This window comes from Limulus polyphemus, unplaced genomic scaffold, assembly GCF_000517525.1.
Source record: "Limulus polyphemus unplaced genomic scaffold, Limulus_polyphemus-2.1.2 Scaffold71, whole genome shotgun sequence".
Lineage (NCBI taxonomy): Eukaryota > Metazoa > Arthropoda > Merostomata > Xiphosura > Limulidae > Limulus > Limulus polyphemus.
In genome coordinates, this window is record NW_013665681.1 from 127,453 (window position 1) to 148,166 (window position 20,714).

The following is a 20,714-nucleotide window of genomic DNA, read 5'->3' on the forward strand; positions in this document are numbered from 1 at the left end:
AGAACAGTAAATAAAGAAGTAAAGCAAACAATTATGTCTTCTAGTTACGACCTTTGTACTTGGTTGCTGCTTAACATAGGTTGCTAAGCCTTTAAAAATTTTGCACGTGAGGATATGAAACAAAATAATTTTATTTCGGTTTCATATATACATTTTGATAACCAAAACAATCATAAATTACTACATCAATACCATAGAATTCCACTCTCATTTATCAAGATGTATTTTAGTCTAAAAAATATTAAATTTCAAGCACAATAAAGACACACCATACCTCCTTGAAATATTGGTTCAAAAGAAAGAAATGGTGTTCAAGGTCGTTAAAATGGCTGAGAAAGCCACTAGGGAGACATTCTGAGTATCTGATTGGTTATTCATGTCATATATAGAAGTAAGTGTATATAAGGGAGTGTTTCCAAAAATGGAAAGAGATGGGTGGGGTGCCACTGTGTTTGATTTATTACATGAGCAATATCTTAGCAAATAGAAAAGATAAGACGTTCTTATTTTATATTCTAGCTTGTCAATATTGGTAATTTGAGTTTCTAATTCATACGAAAATATAGACTTAGTATTTTGACTTGACAAACATCTAATTTGAACCGGTGCTGCATTCAACATACCATGTGACACACATAAATTGATGTTTATCTGTATTTTTAAATATTTATTTTTAAAATGAGAAATTGAGTAATGTATAGTACTTAAAGTTGAATTATAGTCTACAGTTTGATACCAAACTAATTGGCATAAATTCAAGAAATAGTCTTGAAAGAGTTAACAAAAATTTGGCACTAAAGAAATGGCTTTCAGACTTTATGTTGAATGAGCAAAAGAGTGATACTAATCACAGTGAACATTACATTTTCTCACTTCAACAAATTCCAAAGATTTTTTTAAACAGCAGTACAGATTTTTTTAAACAGCAGTATAGTAGATTTCCACTCATATGTTTACATCAACATAATATATACATGATAAACTCCTAATTTAATTTTTGCAGTTTAATGCTCATTGAAACTTCTTTATATTTCATAATAAAACATTTATTTCTTTATTTGTAACTAAAATTTCAAAAATTGAGGTCCTAGTAGTTAGTTCATTTGGGACTATGAATCCAAGGATTCACAGTTTACATCTCATTGCTGCAAAAAAAATGTGCTCTGTATTTTGGCATCATGTGCTCCCTATAAAAGTGACAGTCAAATCCTTCTATTTGGTTAGACAAGAGAGCTCAAAAGTTTTCAGTGGGTTCTGTGTACTTAGCTGCCTTCCTTCCAGTCTAATAGTTTCAAATAAGGAACAACTATATGCAAAAAGGTCTATGTGTAGCTTTGTGCATTAATTCTAAAAAGCAAACAACAACAAAAATTAACTCATAAAAAAGAAAATTAAGTCTTATAACTAAATTATATCATATATGAAATAGCTGTGTACATCATAACCATGTATTTAGATAAAACCATTAAGCATGATTTATCACACTTTGGTCATACTTGTGCCCTGTTTATAACTTTCATATCTAAACATGACTAAATCATTTACATTTCAAAAATCATTTTGATAAACAAGAACTTTTGAAACTTTACCATAGTTTCTGGTTAAAATACACATGAAATAAATTAGCTCAAAACCAAGCCATTATTCTTACTTGCTCAGTTTAGTTTGTGCTCTCTTCAAGTGTTTTATTTAATTTTTTTTTTCCATATTTATATGTTAATTTCTCTCAATAAGTTTACTCTTTATTATACATTAGTGATATTTTTAATTTGTTGAGTGATTCTGATGTGGAATTATTTTATATTTCTACCTGGTTACAAAACTTATTACTTCATTACAAAAACTTTTTATTTGTTTCTGCAAACACAGTTGTGTTTGGTTATGCATTTTGCATTATGAATGCTTTGTTACCACTTTGGAGGTTATGTGTTCTATTAGCACATTTACACAGGCTTCAGGTCACAGTAGGTACTCCATAGGAAGATCCTTGGCTTTACTTCATCGGGAGATTGATCATCTAATGAACTGATTTCGTCAGGCCTTGCCTTAAGTTTGAGGTACCACATATTTGAAATACAGTCAGCCAACTTTGGAAAGATAAGATGTTCTACTGTTTTGGTTTTTGAATATCTTTTTGGTAATATTATTATCTATAGTTATTTAGGTTCCATAACATAAGTTTCATTAGATTGGTTGATACTCATAGTCAAGTTCAGGTTAACAATTAGTCTTAGTTGTATCTTTTCTCCTATACCATTTGCTTAGGCTTACCACAGTCTTTGTTATTTTAGGATTACCTGTAATTCACCTTACTGGTATACCAATCATTAGTTTACCTATATTGTCTTTCTTCTGTACATCACATCACATAAATGTGTTATTGTTACTACACACTTACTTAATTTTATCCAATCACATCTGTTTTATTTATGTTATTATTTTTCTTTTTTCCTATTTACTTGGTTTGTGTGGAACCCTTGAGCCGGGGTTCATACAAACTTCTCCCAATATTGTACACACTTCCCACCCTTCCTCCCCACTGAAAACAACACTGGAAATGATAGTTTTTTAGAATTGAATAGAGGAAGTCACATGCATCAAGAGTGTGTGTTACGCTCGTGTTGGAAGAAGGTTGTCACAAGATGGTTTGGATGCTAGGAGCATTGGAATTAGTCAATTCCAGATGGGTGGGAGTTTCAAGGCTTGTGGTGTGCAGAATTTTTTTTTTTTTTCATATATAGGGCAGCACTGAACTAGAATAGCTATTTGTGGGAAAGGAGGTAAGTACCTATCATAAATACATTTTCAGTATAGGAAAATTATAACTATGTTATGGTAGAGCAATATCTATAGTATAAGTGTGTAATTCATGCCAAACTCAGAAGACTATACAGGAGTATAAGGAAAATCTAAAATGGACGATTTAGAGTGAAGAAGTGGCACATGATACAGAGAAGTAAAGAAAGTTCTTTCTTTTCATTATATATGCTGATTTACAACCTTGAACTCTTAACTCTATGTTCACAAGCAGTGTGATGTTATGACCTCTAACAGTTATATTCAAACTTTAATTAACCAACTTTATTATCAATGTACATCAATGAACTTGGCATCAAAATGTAGTTTATAATTCAACTTTTGATTTATTAATTTCAAAAAGAAATGTTTAAATTAATTCTAGATACTGCTAGACTTTATAGATGAGTTTTTACTCACAAGCTAAAAGGTGAAGTGCAGTGGTGAACTCTGCTGCTAACTCTTTGCTTTGGATGAAAAGGTTTGGTTTCGAAGGCAACATGAAGACTAATGAGGACCTGTTTTAGCTTGTTTGAACTGGTCCACTAGTAATAGCTAAGGGATCCATACAGTGACATTCCGAACTATGCTGCTGTACCTACAGTGATGGAAGTATATCTCTTTCAGTATGATAATGCATCATGCCATGTTACATGCTCTATTCAAGAGTGTTTGTGATTAGTAATACCCAGGATCTGCATTGCCTAGCTTAGGTCTCTGAATTGAATTAGGATGAACTGCTCTGCTGAAACATATATTTTGTAATATTGCCTCAGAGTCATTAAAGATATATCATGAAATAACACTGCATTTCAAGTGGCATAGCATCTCTTCCACTAAGTGTGTACTGATGGTTAGTGGTAAGTATTAGTAACAGAATCAAAGCTATACTTAATGCCAGAGGTGAGTGCTCTTTCCCACCTTTTTAAGTTGTACCAGTGTTAGTATTTTTAGTAAAGTCGTGTAGTTTCACAAAATGTTTCCTGCATAAAACATTCTGAGATATGAAGAACAAGATATCTGAAAGCTCAAAACAAAAAAAACACTAATTAACAGATATAATTGATTTTCAAAAGTGACATGATCTTTTTGTAACTGAAAAATGTCCACACATTGTTTACTTTTCATCCTGAGAAGTTTAACTGAAGTGGCTAAAAAGTTTTCATTACAAGAATATTTAACAAAACCCAGGTTAAAGGTTAGTTAATCTTCATTTAAAAAGTATTCTGCTCAAACAGTGTGACAAAAATATAATTTAATGATAATTTTGCTTTTGCTGTTATTCAGGTATGGGAATTGGAGACAGGAAAGTGTTTAATTCGATGTGATGGACACAATAAAAAGGTTGTAACATCATGTGATGTTTCTGTTGGTGGAACTTATCTAGCTTCAACATCTGTTGATAAGACTGTAAAGGTAAACTTTTAGCCATTATTAGCTCATGATTTGCATATGCAGACCTCGTGGAAAACAAGTGATATGTTTGAGTGCTATATTATAAACTTGTATAAAATGTATAGATTAACGCTTCTAATATATGATTCTTTAATCTCTGTCAAAGTTTTATCTTCTGATTATTGAAACACGTTAGAGGTTTGAGTTACAGTGTTAAAATGAAAATAATGAAAAGAAGGCTAAAATGTATTAAGAATCCTGATTTAAGTATCAAACCATGCTTTAATACCTAAAATTGTTTCAGTAACAACAAGAATAAAAAGCAGTAATTGACTTACAGTTGAAAAACTTGTGTAAATATTTATTGATGTGTTTAGGTCAGACCACTGCAATGCTACAGAGATGTTGGTAGTTATAAGTATGGCAGTGTACGTTAGCTAGTTTTCTTTTATAGTTAAATATCTCACCCATGAGTTAAAAAAACTACAAAAAATGCATATTTTCAATATTAAGAAAAAGTTTATATTTCAAATAAACAGATTTGTAATATTTAAGCACGGCTACAAATTACAAAGATGACAATAATGTTGAAGTAAATCAGGAGAGCACTTATTCAACTATTACAATTATACTTGTCATAAGACATTAGTATTAGGCCTAATGCATTTTTAAACACTACATTCTTAACCTAGTTCTTTAGAGATTTTCAAGAATTAGAAGAATGTATAGTGATAATAGTCCAACCACATTGTATTTGCCATATCCATTACCAACAATGTGTTTTACCTTCAGGCCAGCTGGGATACAACAAACACAGTAATTGTGAAAAAGTGAATAGGAAGTAATAACGGGGAGCTTATATATGGATCTGGTATAGGGGCACATTGATGTAAGTGGGGAGAATCACAAGATTTAAATTGTTATAAGCAATATAGTCAAGTATAAAGGCTGGAGCAAGTGAGGTAAGATTCATACCAATGCTTAGATGGACAGAGAACAGGAACTTTCATTCAGATAAAGCTAAAGTGTGAGCAGAGCTAAGTATTATTGGAAACACATTTTCAGTATTGGAAAATGATAACTTTCAATCTAGTCCCTTAGAGATTTTCAAGAATTAAAAGAGTGTATAATGATAGCATTCTAATCACACTGTATTTGTCATATCCAGTGCCAATGATGCATAGCACTTAATACAGAACTCTTCAGGCTGGCTGGGATACAACAAACACATTAGTAGTTTGAACACCATTTATAGAAGCCATTTTATACAAGGACAATTAACTATTGGTTATAAGGTCATATATGTAAAAAAAAATGTAAGAGGAAATGTAATGTTTGGGAAGAAAAGGAGCAAGAAAGTCCTTACTTTTCATTGAGAAAATAGCAAAAAGACTAGTATAAAATCATATATCCTGGTTTTTAGAATAGTGGCATAGGGTGGTTTGGACAGTTGATTCAAAATTTCAGTTTTTTGGTTCTACTGGCATGAGTATGTTCATCGAAGAACCTTTGACAAATTGCAGGAGTACCTTGTACCAACAGTCAAGAATGTGGGAAGGTCTGTGATGGTTTTGGGTACAATATCTGTGAACAGTGTTGGCCATCTTCACAAATTTTGTGGAATCATGGAACACCATGAATAACATAGTGTATTACTCCATTATGCTATACCCTCTGGAAAAAAGATGATTGGACAGAATTTCATATTTCAAAGAGATAATGACCCCAAACACACTTCCAGGCTTCTTTGGCAAAGAAATAAAGATTGGAAGACTTCTAGTGAATGGAATGGTCAACATGTCCAGACCATAACCACATAGAAAAAAATCTAGGATTTGCTGGACTCAGTGCTTGACAAAAGTACTAATTGTACTGTAGAAAGTTTCTAGACAACTTAAAGAAAAATGAAATCAAATTACATCGGAGACTTTGAGAAAATACTCATACTGTTTATGGGATATATTTTTGATGATTTTCATGTTTTTGTTCACTAGTAAGAGTTTGTTTTTTACATGAGTAATGATTGGTGAATTCTAAAAACTTGATGAAAGTTTAGGCTTCTCAGAATATGCAAGTTTCCTATGACACATAAGAAATGAGTTCATCTTGGGGCATGATGATGGGTAAAACAAAATACTCGGCCTAGATAACTAATGAATGAACATTTGCTGTAAAATTCTTATCAGTGCTATAAGTGTAGCTACTAGTTTGCTGCCAATTTTGATTTCATTTCTTTAAGTAGCTTGCTCAATTTTTTTTTGGTCACACTTAAGGTGTTTTTAATTGGATAGTAATTAGTTTGTTTCTGTCTACAACTCTATTTACACTGACTATTTAGATTGTAGTAGTTTTTCATTCAACAAAACCTTCAAAAAAAATTCAGTGCTCAGTATTTCAGGAGTTTTGATTGAATAATGGATAAGCTTAACAAGTGCAATAATTGTAAAATATATTTTGCTTTATACTATTATAGATTTGGAAGGAAAAAAACAAAACCCTGCAGTGTGTTACAACAATACTGGGTGATTTTAGCATGCGAAGTTGCTGTTTTTCACCCAATGAGAAATTTTTAGCATATGGAGATGACAATGGAGCAGTTGTGGTAAGTTAGACCATGTAACAACAGTAGCCTTATTATAGTATAGGTAGCACTAGATTTGTTGTTATTGCAAATATAATGATAATAGTAGCAAAAAATTAAGATTAAAACATTATTATAGTTTTTTAGACACACTTTGGTCAGGACTCTCCAGTATTAAGAATTTAGCTATACATTTCAGTAGAATTCACTAAACTTTTTATTCATATGGTTTTTGGCTCTATTCCAGTGTTTTTTCATGAATGTATAAGGCACAAAAATTAATTATGTATTTGTATTATTGTAAGTAATATGTGGATAAATTTTGTTCAGAAATTGTTTTCTTCTCTTTAGATTGTGGATATTAACAGTGAAATACCACAGACATCTAAGAAACTAGGAGTGCATAATAATCACTGGGTTAATGATTTGGCATTTTCACCTGATAGTAAGTACCTTGTTTCTGTTGCCAACAGTATCAAGTGGTGGAACATACATAGGGATCAACCACTACTACAGACTTTTGAAGTCAGAGGTAGTTCCCTCTGCTACATTTGTCCTTCTCCAGATTTTACAGTATTTATAACAGTTGATGATGCTGGAGTATTGTATATTCTTCAGCTAATCAAATCATTTTAATGATGTGTTGCATTTTCCTTTAGTTAAATTAAAATCAAAACCATTGATTCTTTTTTATTTACCAGCATGATCCTATTTCATGTTGTTGCACAATTATTATACTTAATCATGTAAAGTTCTTAAAAAAAAGTTTTAGCCATAAGTTTATTTTTAGACAACTAGGTGCAATGAAACATCACAGTAGCCATTTTAAAATCATTATTAGCTGTGTTTTTGTAGATTGTGTTGAACATATTAAAACAATTATTCCACTGGAACACTTTTTTTGCAAAGAGCCATTGCTAAAGAGACTGGTAACAAATTACCCAGCCTAACAAAATAAATTTACATAATGTTTGATTTTTGTGTTTAAGCAGTATTTACTCACCATCAATGAAACTCTTGCTCATGCTGTTTGGCCACATAGGACTGAGGTTGGGAGCCTCAGGCAGTGATGGCAGTGGTTTCTCTGAGAACTTTGCCTCTTCTTCATTTTTGAGGTTCCTCTGCATTGAAATAATTTAGATTATTTCTTTAAGTGGGGTTCAATTGATACATAACAACTGTAGACATCTACACATTGCCTGCAATGTCCAATGTATGAACATTTATGTGAAGAGTATGTCAATATTGTCACTATCACTTGTTAGTCTCATGGCACACTGGTCTTCTAACTTTTCTTTTGGGATCCTCGCATCAGACTCTACATTAGACACCTCTATCACCAGTTGAGCCTTTTGGCTGGCCTTGGCCAAGTCATTTGTAATTTGAGAGAACTATAAGTGTATTTAAAGCACAAAATTTAGTGTTGAAAAGAAAACAAATTAAGTAATAATCATTTATCTAACACAAATATAACTCAATAAATTATTGCAAACGTGCATTTATGCATACTGTCAAGCTAATGTATCATACTATCAAGCTCAATAGTTGTGCTTAAAAATTTTCAATCTGGTATCTACACTAAACAGCTCTTTTACTATATCTGTGTATGCAAGCACTGATATTTCTTGTTTGTTCCATTTTTCTTTATTTGGGATTTCACCATTCTTTACCCTCTATGCAGCACCAAATGTTGACCAGTAGCTATGCATTGCCTGTCAATATATAGAAATCTGAAACAAGAGTACAACCACTATTTTGCCAATTAAATCCACATAAAATATTGCTCGTGAAATGTTCTCCTAGTTCTATAAAACCTCTATTAACTTAGTTGAAGGATACTACAAACTATATAGCTTTTCCTTGCCTTACTAAATATATAATACATAAAAGCAACTAATTTGGTCTGGGGGTAAATTAACCACTAAATAAAGTAGCAGCCAGTATTAATAATTATACACCATGAAATGACTAATCCTTTTCTTACCTCATCTGCACTGAATATCCAATCCCTGGAAACTACTTTGACTGCCTCTCTTCTACAAACTACACAACTGTGTACCCAAATTCAGCCATCTGTAGGAAGGATATAAACATGTATTTTTTTTTATCTATAGGTAGAAATTTTCTTAAGTATAAATTGGTGAATTTAGTTCAAGTTAGCATCAACATGATCAAGTGAGATTGGAACAGTCGCTACAAGCAAGAAACTTCCATGCCTTAACATCAAATTTTGTTCACTTGCTAATTAAAAATAATGAAATATTACAAGAAACACAGCTTCTGTGCCTTGCTCCTTCTCAATCATTTTAGCTTAACTGATAATACGTGTCTCAGGAATTCTCATATGTTCATTCGTACTATCAGTGCTGTAAGCTCCAACAGTTCTAGAGTTACAAGCCTGCCTGAACAGTGGTTGTGCTCTTTCATGTACTCTATGAGGCAGCTTTTTAATTTTCTGTATATCATCAGCTTTATTTAAAACGGCCACAACTTCATGGAATGAGAAATTATCTGTTATCACAGCATTATATGGTCTTTTCACAGAAACGTTTGGGTTGCACTTTTTTTGTGTATTTCATGTTTCTCTAGTTCATCTAATCTTTTAACAAGTTGTGCCAGTGAATGTTTTCCAAAACAGACCAGTCTGTTTAACTGGTGACTGTAGTTTTCAAAAGGAAATAAAAAACACTGATCCAAGCTTCCAAACTCTCTGGCACCAGCTGAGATATGTATCATGCTGTGCACATTATATACTAAAAACTCAAGTCCATACAAACTTTCTTCCATCTGGACAAAATAGGCCAAAAGTTCCTCTGTATACTGACAAAAACGTTCTGCCAGTCTGGGGCAAGTAAGTATAGAAAGTGCTGTTCTGAGTATTATGAAATGATTGTACAGATCTGGCCTCAGAACTCCTTTCAAAACAATCTTGCCTGTATAAGCAAGAAATTGGTGATGCTCAGTTGATTTTCAATAATCAATCTCTTCCAAAGATCTTGGTTTGCGAGCAAATTTGACAGGTATTGAAGGTCTCAGGGCAATTAATCTTCTGCTTATTTCTGCACTGTGCAGAGCAGACATACTTCCTTTTTTACCTCGTATTCTATAACAACAACAATCTTCTCATTACACCCAAACACGCTTGAGGCATATAATCAATGGGAAATATGCCAACCGTATCAACAGGCAGTTCACAAAATATGGACACACCACAGTGGTGTTCCTCGTGAGTTTGGTTTCTGAATATCTCATCTGTTTGCTGTACAACATCTTGTACTTCTGGATAGGTCATTCTACCAAACCATTGGCCTTTATGGTTACATCGATCACAACCATAGTAACCACTGTAAAGTTTTATTGCCTTGGCAGGTGCATTGCAAACTATGCATTTCAATTTCAGCTGAATAATTTTATCCTCCTATTGAAGTCAATTTTGCATAATTTCCTGTGTAGCTCTTTCACTGTTTCTCTGATGAATTCTAAAGCTGACAGTTTGGACTCCCCCCATAGGTATTAGCTATGGGGAAAACAATAATGGGATCATGTTGAATTACACAAAGGATTGGCCACAATGATTTTGTGTTACTTCTGAAAAGTGATAACCCATCAGTATTTAATGAAGTGTTCAAACATCAATGTTAGCCATATATTCTTTGAGATACTTGTTGAGTTTTGTCACAATTTGATCTTTTTGACTCCAGTGAATGTACTCCATTCTAGATTTTCTTTCTGTCTGTATGTGTGTAGTAGTTTTCATTAAAGTACAAGCTGTTGCAGGCAGTTGATCATGATGGCCATGTCTCCTCAAGATCTCAAGAAGACCATCCAGAGCATTTTGTTTGAAAAGGAAGATGTTTACCCATGTTGCCAGCTCATTGGACAGTGAGATACCCTGGTTATCTCCTTCATTCTCAGAACATGAAGATAAAACAACCTGCCAATCAGTAACATTCCAAATGTGATTATTGTTGTCATTGTTGAGTTTACTTCAAGCACGTTCAACTTTAGAATCACTGAACTCTGTTTCAGAATTGTAAACACTGCATAACTCAACTTCTTGATTTTCCAATCCATTTGATTCGGTTTCACTTTCACAGTCAGTGGTACTGAAATCAACATCTAATTTCCTGAGTGACATTTTTGCTGATTTCCACTTCCTTATGCCTGAATCCATCCTACAACAAAAATGGATCTAAAAACATGATGCTGTAATTATTTTTGATATTTAATCATGCAGTGTTAATTTAATTAACTTTCAGCTTTAAAGGTAACTCAAATATTTTAATTCCTAAATAAATGTCAACTAAATTTCACAAGAATATTTAAAGCTAGGTTGTGAGTTAATGGTTTTTAGGCTAAATTAATTCACTTACACCATTTTAGTAACTTTATCATGAAACCGCCTTCAACTTGAATAGATATCCCCAAATGCTATAATATTTTGGAATTATTTACATATATAAAACGCATGTATAGCTTTCTAGAGCAATTGTTATTCCAACTCTTTTCATTGAAACAGTTTATCAGAAGTTGGTGTAATATTACATGTCATTTAGTAATATCACTTCACTAATAATTCATCATATATGTTGATAAAATCTTTATTTGTGTAATATTTATAGGATATTTATATCACCACATGATACCAAGTTCGTAGTAATATTGATGTCAGAATTGGAATTTCATTCAACCTGTTTGTACCTGTTATTGTTTAAATTAGATAAAAATTGTTATATAGAAGTAAAAGTGTAGTCATTGAATGAGTTTAGCCCCAAAAAAACCCATTAATGCACAACTGAGCTTTATATAAATAAATAAATGCCACTTAGGAATCATGCTGCTTAATAGAGTTTGTGATATACATATTTACATTATGTTTCAAAGAAATGCAATAATCATAAACACATTAGCATGAAATACATTCCAGTCAGTCTCAAGTCTTCTAGTGATATTCAAATAAATTATTTGCATTGCCAGCAAATGCGTTTTCTCTTTAAGTATTTATTCTTGTTTTATAATTGAAGTTTAATTTAACAAAAATTTCTAACATTAGGCCTATAGCTATAAACATTTACAAATATACTTATAGAGTAATGTAGTCTGTGAGGTGGTCCTGGTAGCCTAGATCTAATTGCTCACATACTGAACAGCTGTAGGCTTACTACTAGGGCTACATGATGATGCAAAGCCAAATCAAGTGGTGAAATTATTATTGACAGCTATGCCAATGTGGTCCACCATGTGTGATCAAGTTTCATGCAGGTTTTGAAAAACCTAGATCTAATCATGCTTTAAATAGGTTGTCATTTGATGGGATAACATCTGGGCTTACCTTTTAGTTTACAAATCAAATTAAAAAATTCCAAATATACTAGTAAACAAGATCAACATAGAAACGAAAACAAAAAACCCTTATTCGTATGGTTGACAAGGTCAAAGTCATTCAGCACTTGAGTTAGCTAAAAGCTATCCAAATGATCAGATGATTTTGCAAAAACAATTCAAATGTGTTCAGAGGAGGAATTCCAATTGACTAAATATACATTTTATCAGTAATCATCCATGTAGAAATATGTATATATTTAAACAATATGAATTTGAGTACTAGGTCTAAGAGATGTTAAAAAGCTATGTGTAAAACCTGCAATTAGAAAACAACGTTTTAGGAACATCGTTTTATAGGCCATCAAATACTTGTGAGAATTTAGGCTTGGTCTTTTCAGATAAATTTTTTTGTCATCTTTTTTTGATACTTTTATACAGTATTACCTGTGACTATGTGTCAAACACACTGCTATATCTGAGTTCTCAAAAATGTTTGACAAAACATTGGTAGAACATTGACACAACATTGTACTGTGACTTTGCATGGTGTGCTATTTGTCTTCATACATCCAAGAATGATATATATTTTTTCAATCTGCATTAAAATTAACATGATTTGATATATATTGCAAATTATATAAACAACATTGTGGCAACATTTTTAAAATGTTACTTGACATTGTGAACATTGTAATATTACTTATTACTTAAAACATTGTAACAAAAAGTGTTCATGTTTCTGGGACTTTAGGATATTCCTTTATAAAATAATTAATTGTACTTTTATAAGTATTGTGTATAAGATCTCTCTTTCACACACTTTTTTTTTCACAAATTAATGTGGAAAGTTTAAGTGTCAAAAAAGTTATTTATTTTGGGTAAATTTTTCAATACATATTTTGCAATTTAAAATAGCTGCAGCATTTCAGGGAAGGATTTTATTTTAGTATTTTTATCTGAAAATGAAAATAAAGTAACATTTGTTTTGGAAAGCTGTGAAAAAGTTTGCCATCTGCTCTATCAATTTTATACTCTGCTTGTATATCAAGTTTCTTTTTGTGTCATTTGATCTTTTAATTCTGTTATTCAACTATGATTGAACTATGCTTTATGTTGTTTCTTTCCATGTAAAAAAACTTTCCAGGTTCATAATCAAAGTGAAGGAACCCTTTGAACATGCTAATTGATTTTTAATATCACTCCAATAAACAACATTTCTATTGGCAAGTGTATTTGAAGAGTTTACCATTTATTGTATCACAAAAGTTTGTTTGAAAAATAATATCAATATATAATATTATATATATATAATAATAGTATTTGATTCAGTTTCTCCTTTTTCTTTTTTACTTTATTCATTATGTATGCATCCAATTTTAATGTTACATTCAGTAGCCAGTGGTGTTTTGTCAATTTGATTACTTTACAGGAAAACTTAAAAAACAAAGTAATAAACACAAGTTAAAATATTCTTAATAGCTATTTAATAACCAGGGAGTAAATGTTGTATTCTGTTTAAACATATCAGCATTGAAATCTGTTATAGAAAGTAGCATGTAATTCTTTATGGAATAGTTGGTTTTAATAATATAGGTAAATTAAAGTATGTGTTTTACACTATGAATTGTTTTACTGAAAGCCTGGCTTTATTTATTTGGGTTGAGTTAAAGGTCTTGAAGTTTGATATTTTCTCAGTTTTCATTATTATTTGCTGTTTTTTAAGGGATGAAGTGAAATGTATAAAAAGCTACAGAATTATTAAGGAGGCTACAGTTTTATTACTTGTTGGTTTGTGAAATGTAGATTTTGAGAGATTTTAAACACTGTAGTCACAATGTTATGTGTGGCTTCTGTTTCCATAAGCATTTAATCTGAAACATCTCCAGTTTTATTGAAAGTCTGGCTTTTGTCATTTGCATTGACTTCTTAGCACAAAATGTTGTTCCTTGTATTGATTATAATGTGTTTGGTAAATATTGTGTCCGTTATCATTAAATAATATGCTTTTGTTAAGTGAGGAAGCATATTGATATTGCATGGTGTCTAGCCACTTTATCAGTATTATATACTGAAGGTTCAGTTCATAGTTTTGCTTTATTGTGTGATCCTTTCTCTTAAAGTAAAACATCTCTCACTAGTTCTAACTATCATTTTCTCATAAATTATTTTGTAATTTTTTAAGTTAACTCAAATTATCTATTTGATATGTATTATTTGAAACCATGCAACATGAACATTAACTTTTTCTCTAACTTTGAAAAAGATTTAAAAAATTCAATATTGTTTTGCTTGGTCATTCAAGTACTAAAATTTCAGATAAGTAAATCAAAGACTGAACAAGACCTGTTGACTCGTATGCTAAGTAATGAGCAGAAATTTTTAGATATGTGCATGAAGTAAAAAATTTGCATGAGATATAGAATCTAGTGTAGTACAAAATCTTGCAGCTTGAAAAAGTCTTTGGTAAAAACTTAATGCAATACAAAATTTTGCAGCTTGAAAAAAATCTTTGGTAAAATATTTTCCCTTGCAGATTCTGTCAAATATGATCTTGTACTTTGTACTGTAATGTTTAAATTGTGGTTTTTGGTATTATATCATGATTATTCAGTTTTGATATATGCATTATTGAACATCTGAAGGTTTTTCTTTAATTTTAGAAGGGTGTATGTTATATACATAATTATGTATGTAGAAAACAGAGACCAGTACAATGATATTACTGTTCTTTTCTATTTATATGTATGTTTCTAAATTGCTAGAATTTTACATAATGCAGGTTTAATTTTCATGCTAGAATAAAATACATTATAATGAAAGTTTAATCTACAGGTATATATATATTCATAATGGTGTTGTCACTATAAACAAGTTATATAACTTTTAAATGTTTTTTATAATATTTTGTCATAACTTGGGCATGAATATTTTTAAATAAAATAGTTTGTTTGATATAAATATATAATTTTTTTGCAACTTTCAATAAATGAAGGAAGGAAGTATCTCTTAAGCTTCATTTCTTTTTAAGATAGTACAGAGCTTCAATGGGCTATCACTAAGTCTCAAAGTATTAAAAGTAAAAAAGAAAAGCAAATAGTCATTAAACATGCTTGAGTACAGTGTTGTTTGTAAAGTTCTTAACAGTATTTAACTCAGTGATGATGATGATGATTATGTAAGGGTAGGATGTTGTGAATAATTGTTTCAATGTGTTTCACAATCAGTACCAGACAATGTACTCGGTTAAATACTATCAAAAAATTTACAAACAACTAAATGGAATTATATTAAATGTGAGCATGCAAGCATTTTGGATTTTATAGATATAAGTGCTCTAAATATGGGTAATTGTGTTCAATTGTTAGGAAAGTGTTTTCAATTTGGGTATACAATAACAAATGTTAAGGAAACACTAGGTGCCGATTGTTTGGTGGTGGTTGTGTAAGAGTAGGATGTTGTGATTTATTTAGTTATAATTGCTTGAATGTGTTTCATAGTAATAATGAAAAAATTTTAAATGTTACCATTATATGTTTGGAATTGTTTTGTAGAAAAGTGTAGCATGTTTTGATGTCAGAGTAACTAGAGATTTTATTTCTGAAATTTTATATGTGTGTGCTTTTGTATATATATTCCAAACAGAAATTCTTTAAATTGGGACTTTCAAACCTTTGGGTAAAGAAAGAACTCTAAATATAAGTAATGATTCTCAAGAGTTAGAAAAGTGCATAAAACTTGAGTTTGCAATATTTTTGGGTAGGGAAATACTCTCAATATGTATATATACCTATGCTCAAGGGGCAGAGAATTGTATTAAACACAGGTATACATAAACTCTCTTGATAAATTAAATGCTCTAAGTATGGGCACTGTGCTCAAGGGTTTGAGAAGTGGTCTTAACTTGAACATACAAGCTTATTAGATAAGGAACTACTTTCAGATACCCCTGCTCATGGGGAAAAGAATTACATTCAACATGAGCACACAAGATACTTTGGATTTTTCAAAAACGTGCTCTAAATATGGGTAATTGTGTTCAGTTGTTAGGGAAGCACTTTAATCTTAATTATGCAATTTCTTTGGATAATTGAGTGTTCTAATTCTGGGTATATGAGCTTTGTGGTTAGGAACGTATCCTGTGTTTGGGTACACAAGAAAAAGGGTAGATAAATGTTCAAAGCCTAAGTACATTTAATAAAGAGAATAAAGAAATTATTCAAATGCAGGTTAATGAGAAATAAGCACATTAAATTTAAATAATGGAAAAGAAGTTCAAGGAGAGGTGTGTACAGTTTATTCTGAAAAGTTAAACATTTTGAGGAACAGTTATGACTGCATATATTTATTTTAAAATATACATATAACTGTTTCCAACATGGAAGTAATTTTAACATTTTTTTTAATGTAGGTGTTTTAGTGGGAAGGTGCTATTTTATTTATCACAATTTGTTTTTCAGAATATCAAAAGAGGCTATTTTTTGTTTACTCATAGAATGAGGAAATCCTCTCTTTCTCTCTCTCTCTTTTGATAAATTGTAATGAACTTCCACTAATTTTTAAAAACTACTTTTAACTCACACAACACCTATTATTGGTAATTGATATGAAATTCTAATGTTACAAATATCCTGGGTATTGCTTTTTTATTTCTCTTGTCTGTTACTTGAGGGAAGAGATGAAAAAAATCATCTTGCACCCTCCTACCTTCCAAATTATTATATAAAAAGGTGCAATGTTTTCTGTAAGTATGTACTAAATGGGAAGAAAGATCTAGGATCAAGGATTCTAATATGTGTACTGTTCTTGTGTGTCAAAATATAATATGAAGTTTTACATTTTTTGTGTAATTAGTTTCTGTTGTTTTTTGTGATTTTGTACATACATATGTTTTGTAACTAATTACTGTTTGAAAGGTATATACACAAACCAAAACATTTCAAGATATACCCTGTACTAATTAATTGTGTTTTTATGACTTTTACTGATTGTGCTCTCAACTTAATACAAATTGTGTGCCAAACTTAGTGCTGTCACTACTTTTTTTTTCATTTAATTTTACCTTTTTTTACATGTTTTTATTACACCTATACTGGCAGTTAATAAACTGAGAAAAAGAAATCATTCCATGCCTATAGTCAATGTTTATTGTGTTTTAAATAATAAAATAGTTTTCACTGTATAGTTTTCCCCGAGATTTTACAATAAAGGTTTGTAATATTTTAACTTAAACATTGTTTTAATCTCATTAATCATCAGCTTTCAATACAAGATTTCAAACTAATGAAATTTTATAAAGCTTGCCAGTTACTCTGTCCTGTTTCTGTTAATGTAATGTTTATTTAATGAAAACTTGTTTTTAAAAAAAGATTTAGTAACAAAGTTGTTTTGGAAATTGGTTACCAGAATTCAAAACTTTCATTGCCCTACTAATTTTTCCTCAACCCCTTTTAATAAAAACAAAAAGAATATAACTGAAAAATTGAAACATTTACACTACAGTTGCCGTAATAATGAATCTTGAAGATGAGCTAGTAGCAGACTATATGTTATCCTGATTTGTCCATTTTGTGTTGTAACATAATGCGCATTACTGAATACTAGATATATTCTTAAGTTTTAACTGTATACTTAAAGAGATATCTAATGGTGGACCACATATATTCCATGCCAAAGCATGCACATGTAAATCTATAAACAACCAATGAATGATTATGTTTGGGTGTGCAATCTTTAAACTTAAACAAATATTTAATTCTGTTAAAAGGCTTAAGTATACACCATAGTTATACTTTTATTAAGTTTGATTTTAAATTTAAACATGTTTTCCCGTACACGGCAACCCCCAAAGCAATCAATGTTTTTATAACATCAGAGAGTAGTGGTTTTAAATTAATGATTTTTTTTCTACTTCTTTATGAAATATTTTCAAAACTATAAGTAATTATATATGTCTAATACAATTTTTGATTAAATTCCATTAATAAACTTAGAGTACCAAAATATTGTAATGAGTGTAAAATCTCTGTAAAATTAGGCTTAGGATAAATTCTGATGTGAAAAACTTGTATCATTGTTGTAAACAATTGTATCAAAATATACAAGGTAACTAACATTCCTGTTCTACTGTTAATTTAATATTAATACATTTGCTATTTATATGCTGCTGAAACAATGAAATATGTCTTCATGATTTCAAGATGGCAAAAAAGTATCACCAAAGTACCACCTGTAATAAAGTATTTCCAAGTGTGAGAGCATTTATCCAATTGGCATTTCCAATAAAACACAGCCCTAAATTAGCTATTTTTGTGCTAACTTTGAGTCATATGGGTTCCATCCATTTTCTTCATAGATTCTAATGCTAAAACCAAAATATGAGTCTTATAGACCCCTCATCTTCTATAACAACATTTTGCAAAATTTAATATATTTATGTGGGGCACTCACAGGAACAACAGAGTACCTCCTCCATCTTTGAATGTTCCTGTGATGTCATAACACTTCTTGCATGTGCCATCTGTTCTCCTGCTAGCTGCTGCTGGTCTCTTTGTCCATTTTGTCAATTCAGATCTTTCTAATACAGAGCTTGTAAATCAGTCCATATAGCTGCTTGGCCTTCCAGTATGTTGGTGAAGAGTCCATCTTTGTGCTACTGTTGCCAAAATGGTGATCACTGCTTCACTAACTCTGGAGAAGTTACCCGCTTTTGTTTTTTCTCCTCCTCGTTTTGAGTTCAGAGAATACTTTATTGGATATTGATATCTATTAATCCACCTGTTGGTTGGTAATGGTTTCTCCCTTCATTTGGTTACCAATATATATGGGCCAAGTTGGAATAGCTAAATCAACAGTGTGAGGTAAGCATTGCAAACTGGTGTCATGTATCAATTAATTAAGTCACTCACTTCAAAAACTTGAAGGTTTTGTAATTTGATTGTTCACAACACCAGATTACTTACTCAAACAACTTAAGTACAATCTGATTAAATAAATAAACTCACCTGATTTCATTAATAAATCCACAATTATACTAATGTACCCAATTCAAAATTCATGTGTAACAACTAATATCCACAATGAGTGGAAGTAGTTGAAGTTACCAATGGAAGTCAATTCTAAACCAAATTTATTGTAAAACAATAAATACACTATGTTTTTTATCATTCAGAATGAACTAGCACTTGTGATTTCACTTCATAAAGACAAAATTGCAAAAGCTAAATATTCCATTGCCCTGGCTGCAAAATATTCTTTTCACAATGCTTCTCTCTTATGTTGTAGATTATCTTAACAACCATTTGTCTCTCTCTCAGTGAACAGTCACATACCTACAAGCATTTCAATTCAAGACCAAACCAACATAGTGTGTTTTTCTCTCAGTGTGGTCTAAGCTAATTACACTGGGCAACAAAAAAAAAATTTCTCTGCTACTAAAAAAATGCAACTGAGTAATTTGATGATGCTGATTCTAAAAATCATGATGAAAATTACTCATCACCTCTAGTTTTCGAGTTATGATAGATTTATTCAAAATATTCTTATATATCATGAAAATAATTTTTTCTTTAATAACTTTATTTGTTCATTGTAAATTGCATTTAAGAATGTATAATCTGCATGCTTTGATAAGTTTTTTTCATGTTCACAGCATGAGCAACAGGAATTGATGGCTTAGTGTTCCCATTGTACAAAAGTACAGCTTTCATACTAACTTTAGATGAGTCGATACAAAGTCTCCACTCTTAAGGATGATGTTCAGTACCTAATTCTTACATTAGTGCATCAACATTTATACAGAAACACAAAGTATCTTGCATGTTGTAGTGAGAAGCAAAACTTTGATGGCAGCTTTGGTAAATTGAAATTTTTGTTCCTGAAACTAATAAATTCCATTTCTGTAAATGAGAGTCAAGAAGTTTCCATGCTGCTTTGATACAGACAAGTCACAAAACAGATCATTTAGTTCTTCTTGTGTGATCAAATGAGGCAGTTTAAAAGAAATAGAATTACTAGATGAAGTTGATTCATTGTCTTCTTTGCAGGATAACTCCTTTGTTTCCCAATTCACTGGTGGATGTGGCACTGGAAGACCATCCCCATGAGGTACTGGTTTTATTGCAGATGCAATATCTGGATATTTAATGTATTGTTTAGTTTTGCCTGAATATCCAGAAACATTAGTCAGTTAGATGATCTATGGGCACATGGGAACTGCAAATGGCATACTTGCACTCTTCTTAATCAGCCACTGTGTCAAACCAGATGTGCAAATTGTAGAAAATGCATGTGGAGCCCAACGTTTTTCTTGGTCCCCAATTTTACACCCAAAATTGTGGTAGTAAACTACCTTTACTTTATTTGTGATGTTTTTCCTTTGTGAAACTGGAATATATTTTCCACAAATGTAGCAGAAACTGTTTGGGCTATTTTTGCACTTTTGGACTTTACTTGAACTAAAGGCAGCCAGCATTTCAAATGATTTTCTACAAAATGTGAAATAATTTATGTTTAAAGAAGTAGAGTTTAAATAATTTTAAAAAACAAAGTTTTGCAGAAGTTGATCATATCATGGATATGACAAGAGGAAGATTGGACATTGTTCTGACTGTGCATGGAG

General features: G+C 31.2%; 1 protein-coding gene across 2 annotated transcripts in view; it reads left to right on the forward strand.

Moving 5' to 3' along the window:
* The window catches only part of LOC106465856 (apoptotic protease-activating factor 1-like), a 74,272-nt gene extending 54,010 nt beyond the window's left edge, over positions 1 to 20,262 (forward strand). Inside the window, exons 15-18 of one of the 2 annotated variants that reach the window (XM_022394244.1) lie at positions 4,084 to 4,212; positions 6,665 to 6,793; positions 7,124 to 7,217; positions 20,140 to 20,262. In XM_022394244.1, coding sequence (XP_022249952.1) covers positions 4,084 to 4,212; positions 6,665 to 6,793; positions 7,124 to 7,217; positions 20,140 to 20,144 — 357 coding nt within the window. In that variant the 3' untranslated portion in view covers positions 20,145 to 20,262. Of the gene's footprint in view, positions 1 to 4,083; positions 4,213 to 6,664; positions 6,794 to 7,123; positions 9,270 to 20,139 lie in introns of those variants that run through there. The other variant, XM_022394238.1, reaches the window with a different exon arrangement.
* The last annotated feature ends 452 nt before the right edge of the window (positions 20,263 to 20,714 follow it).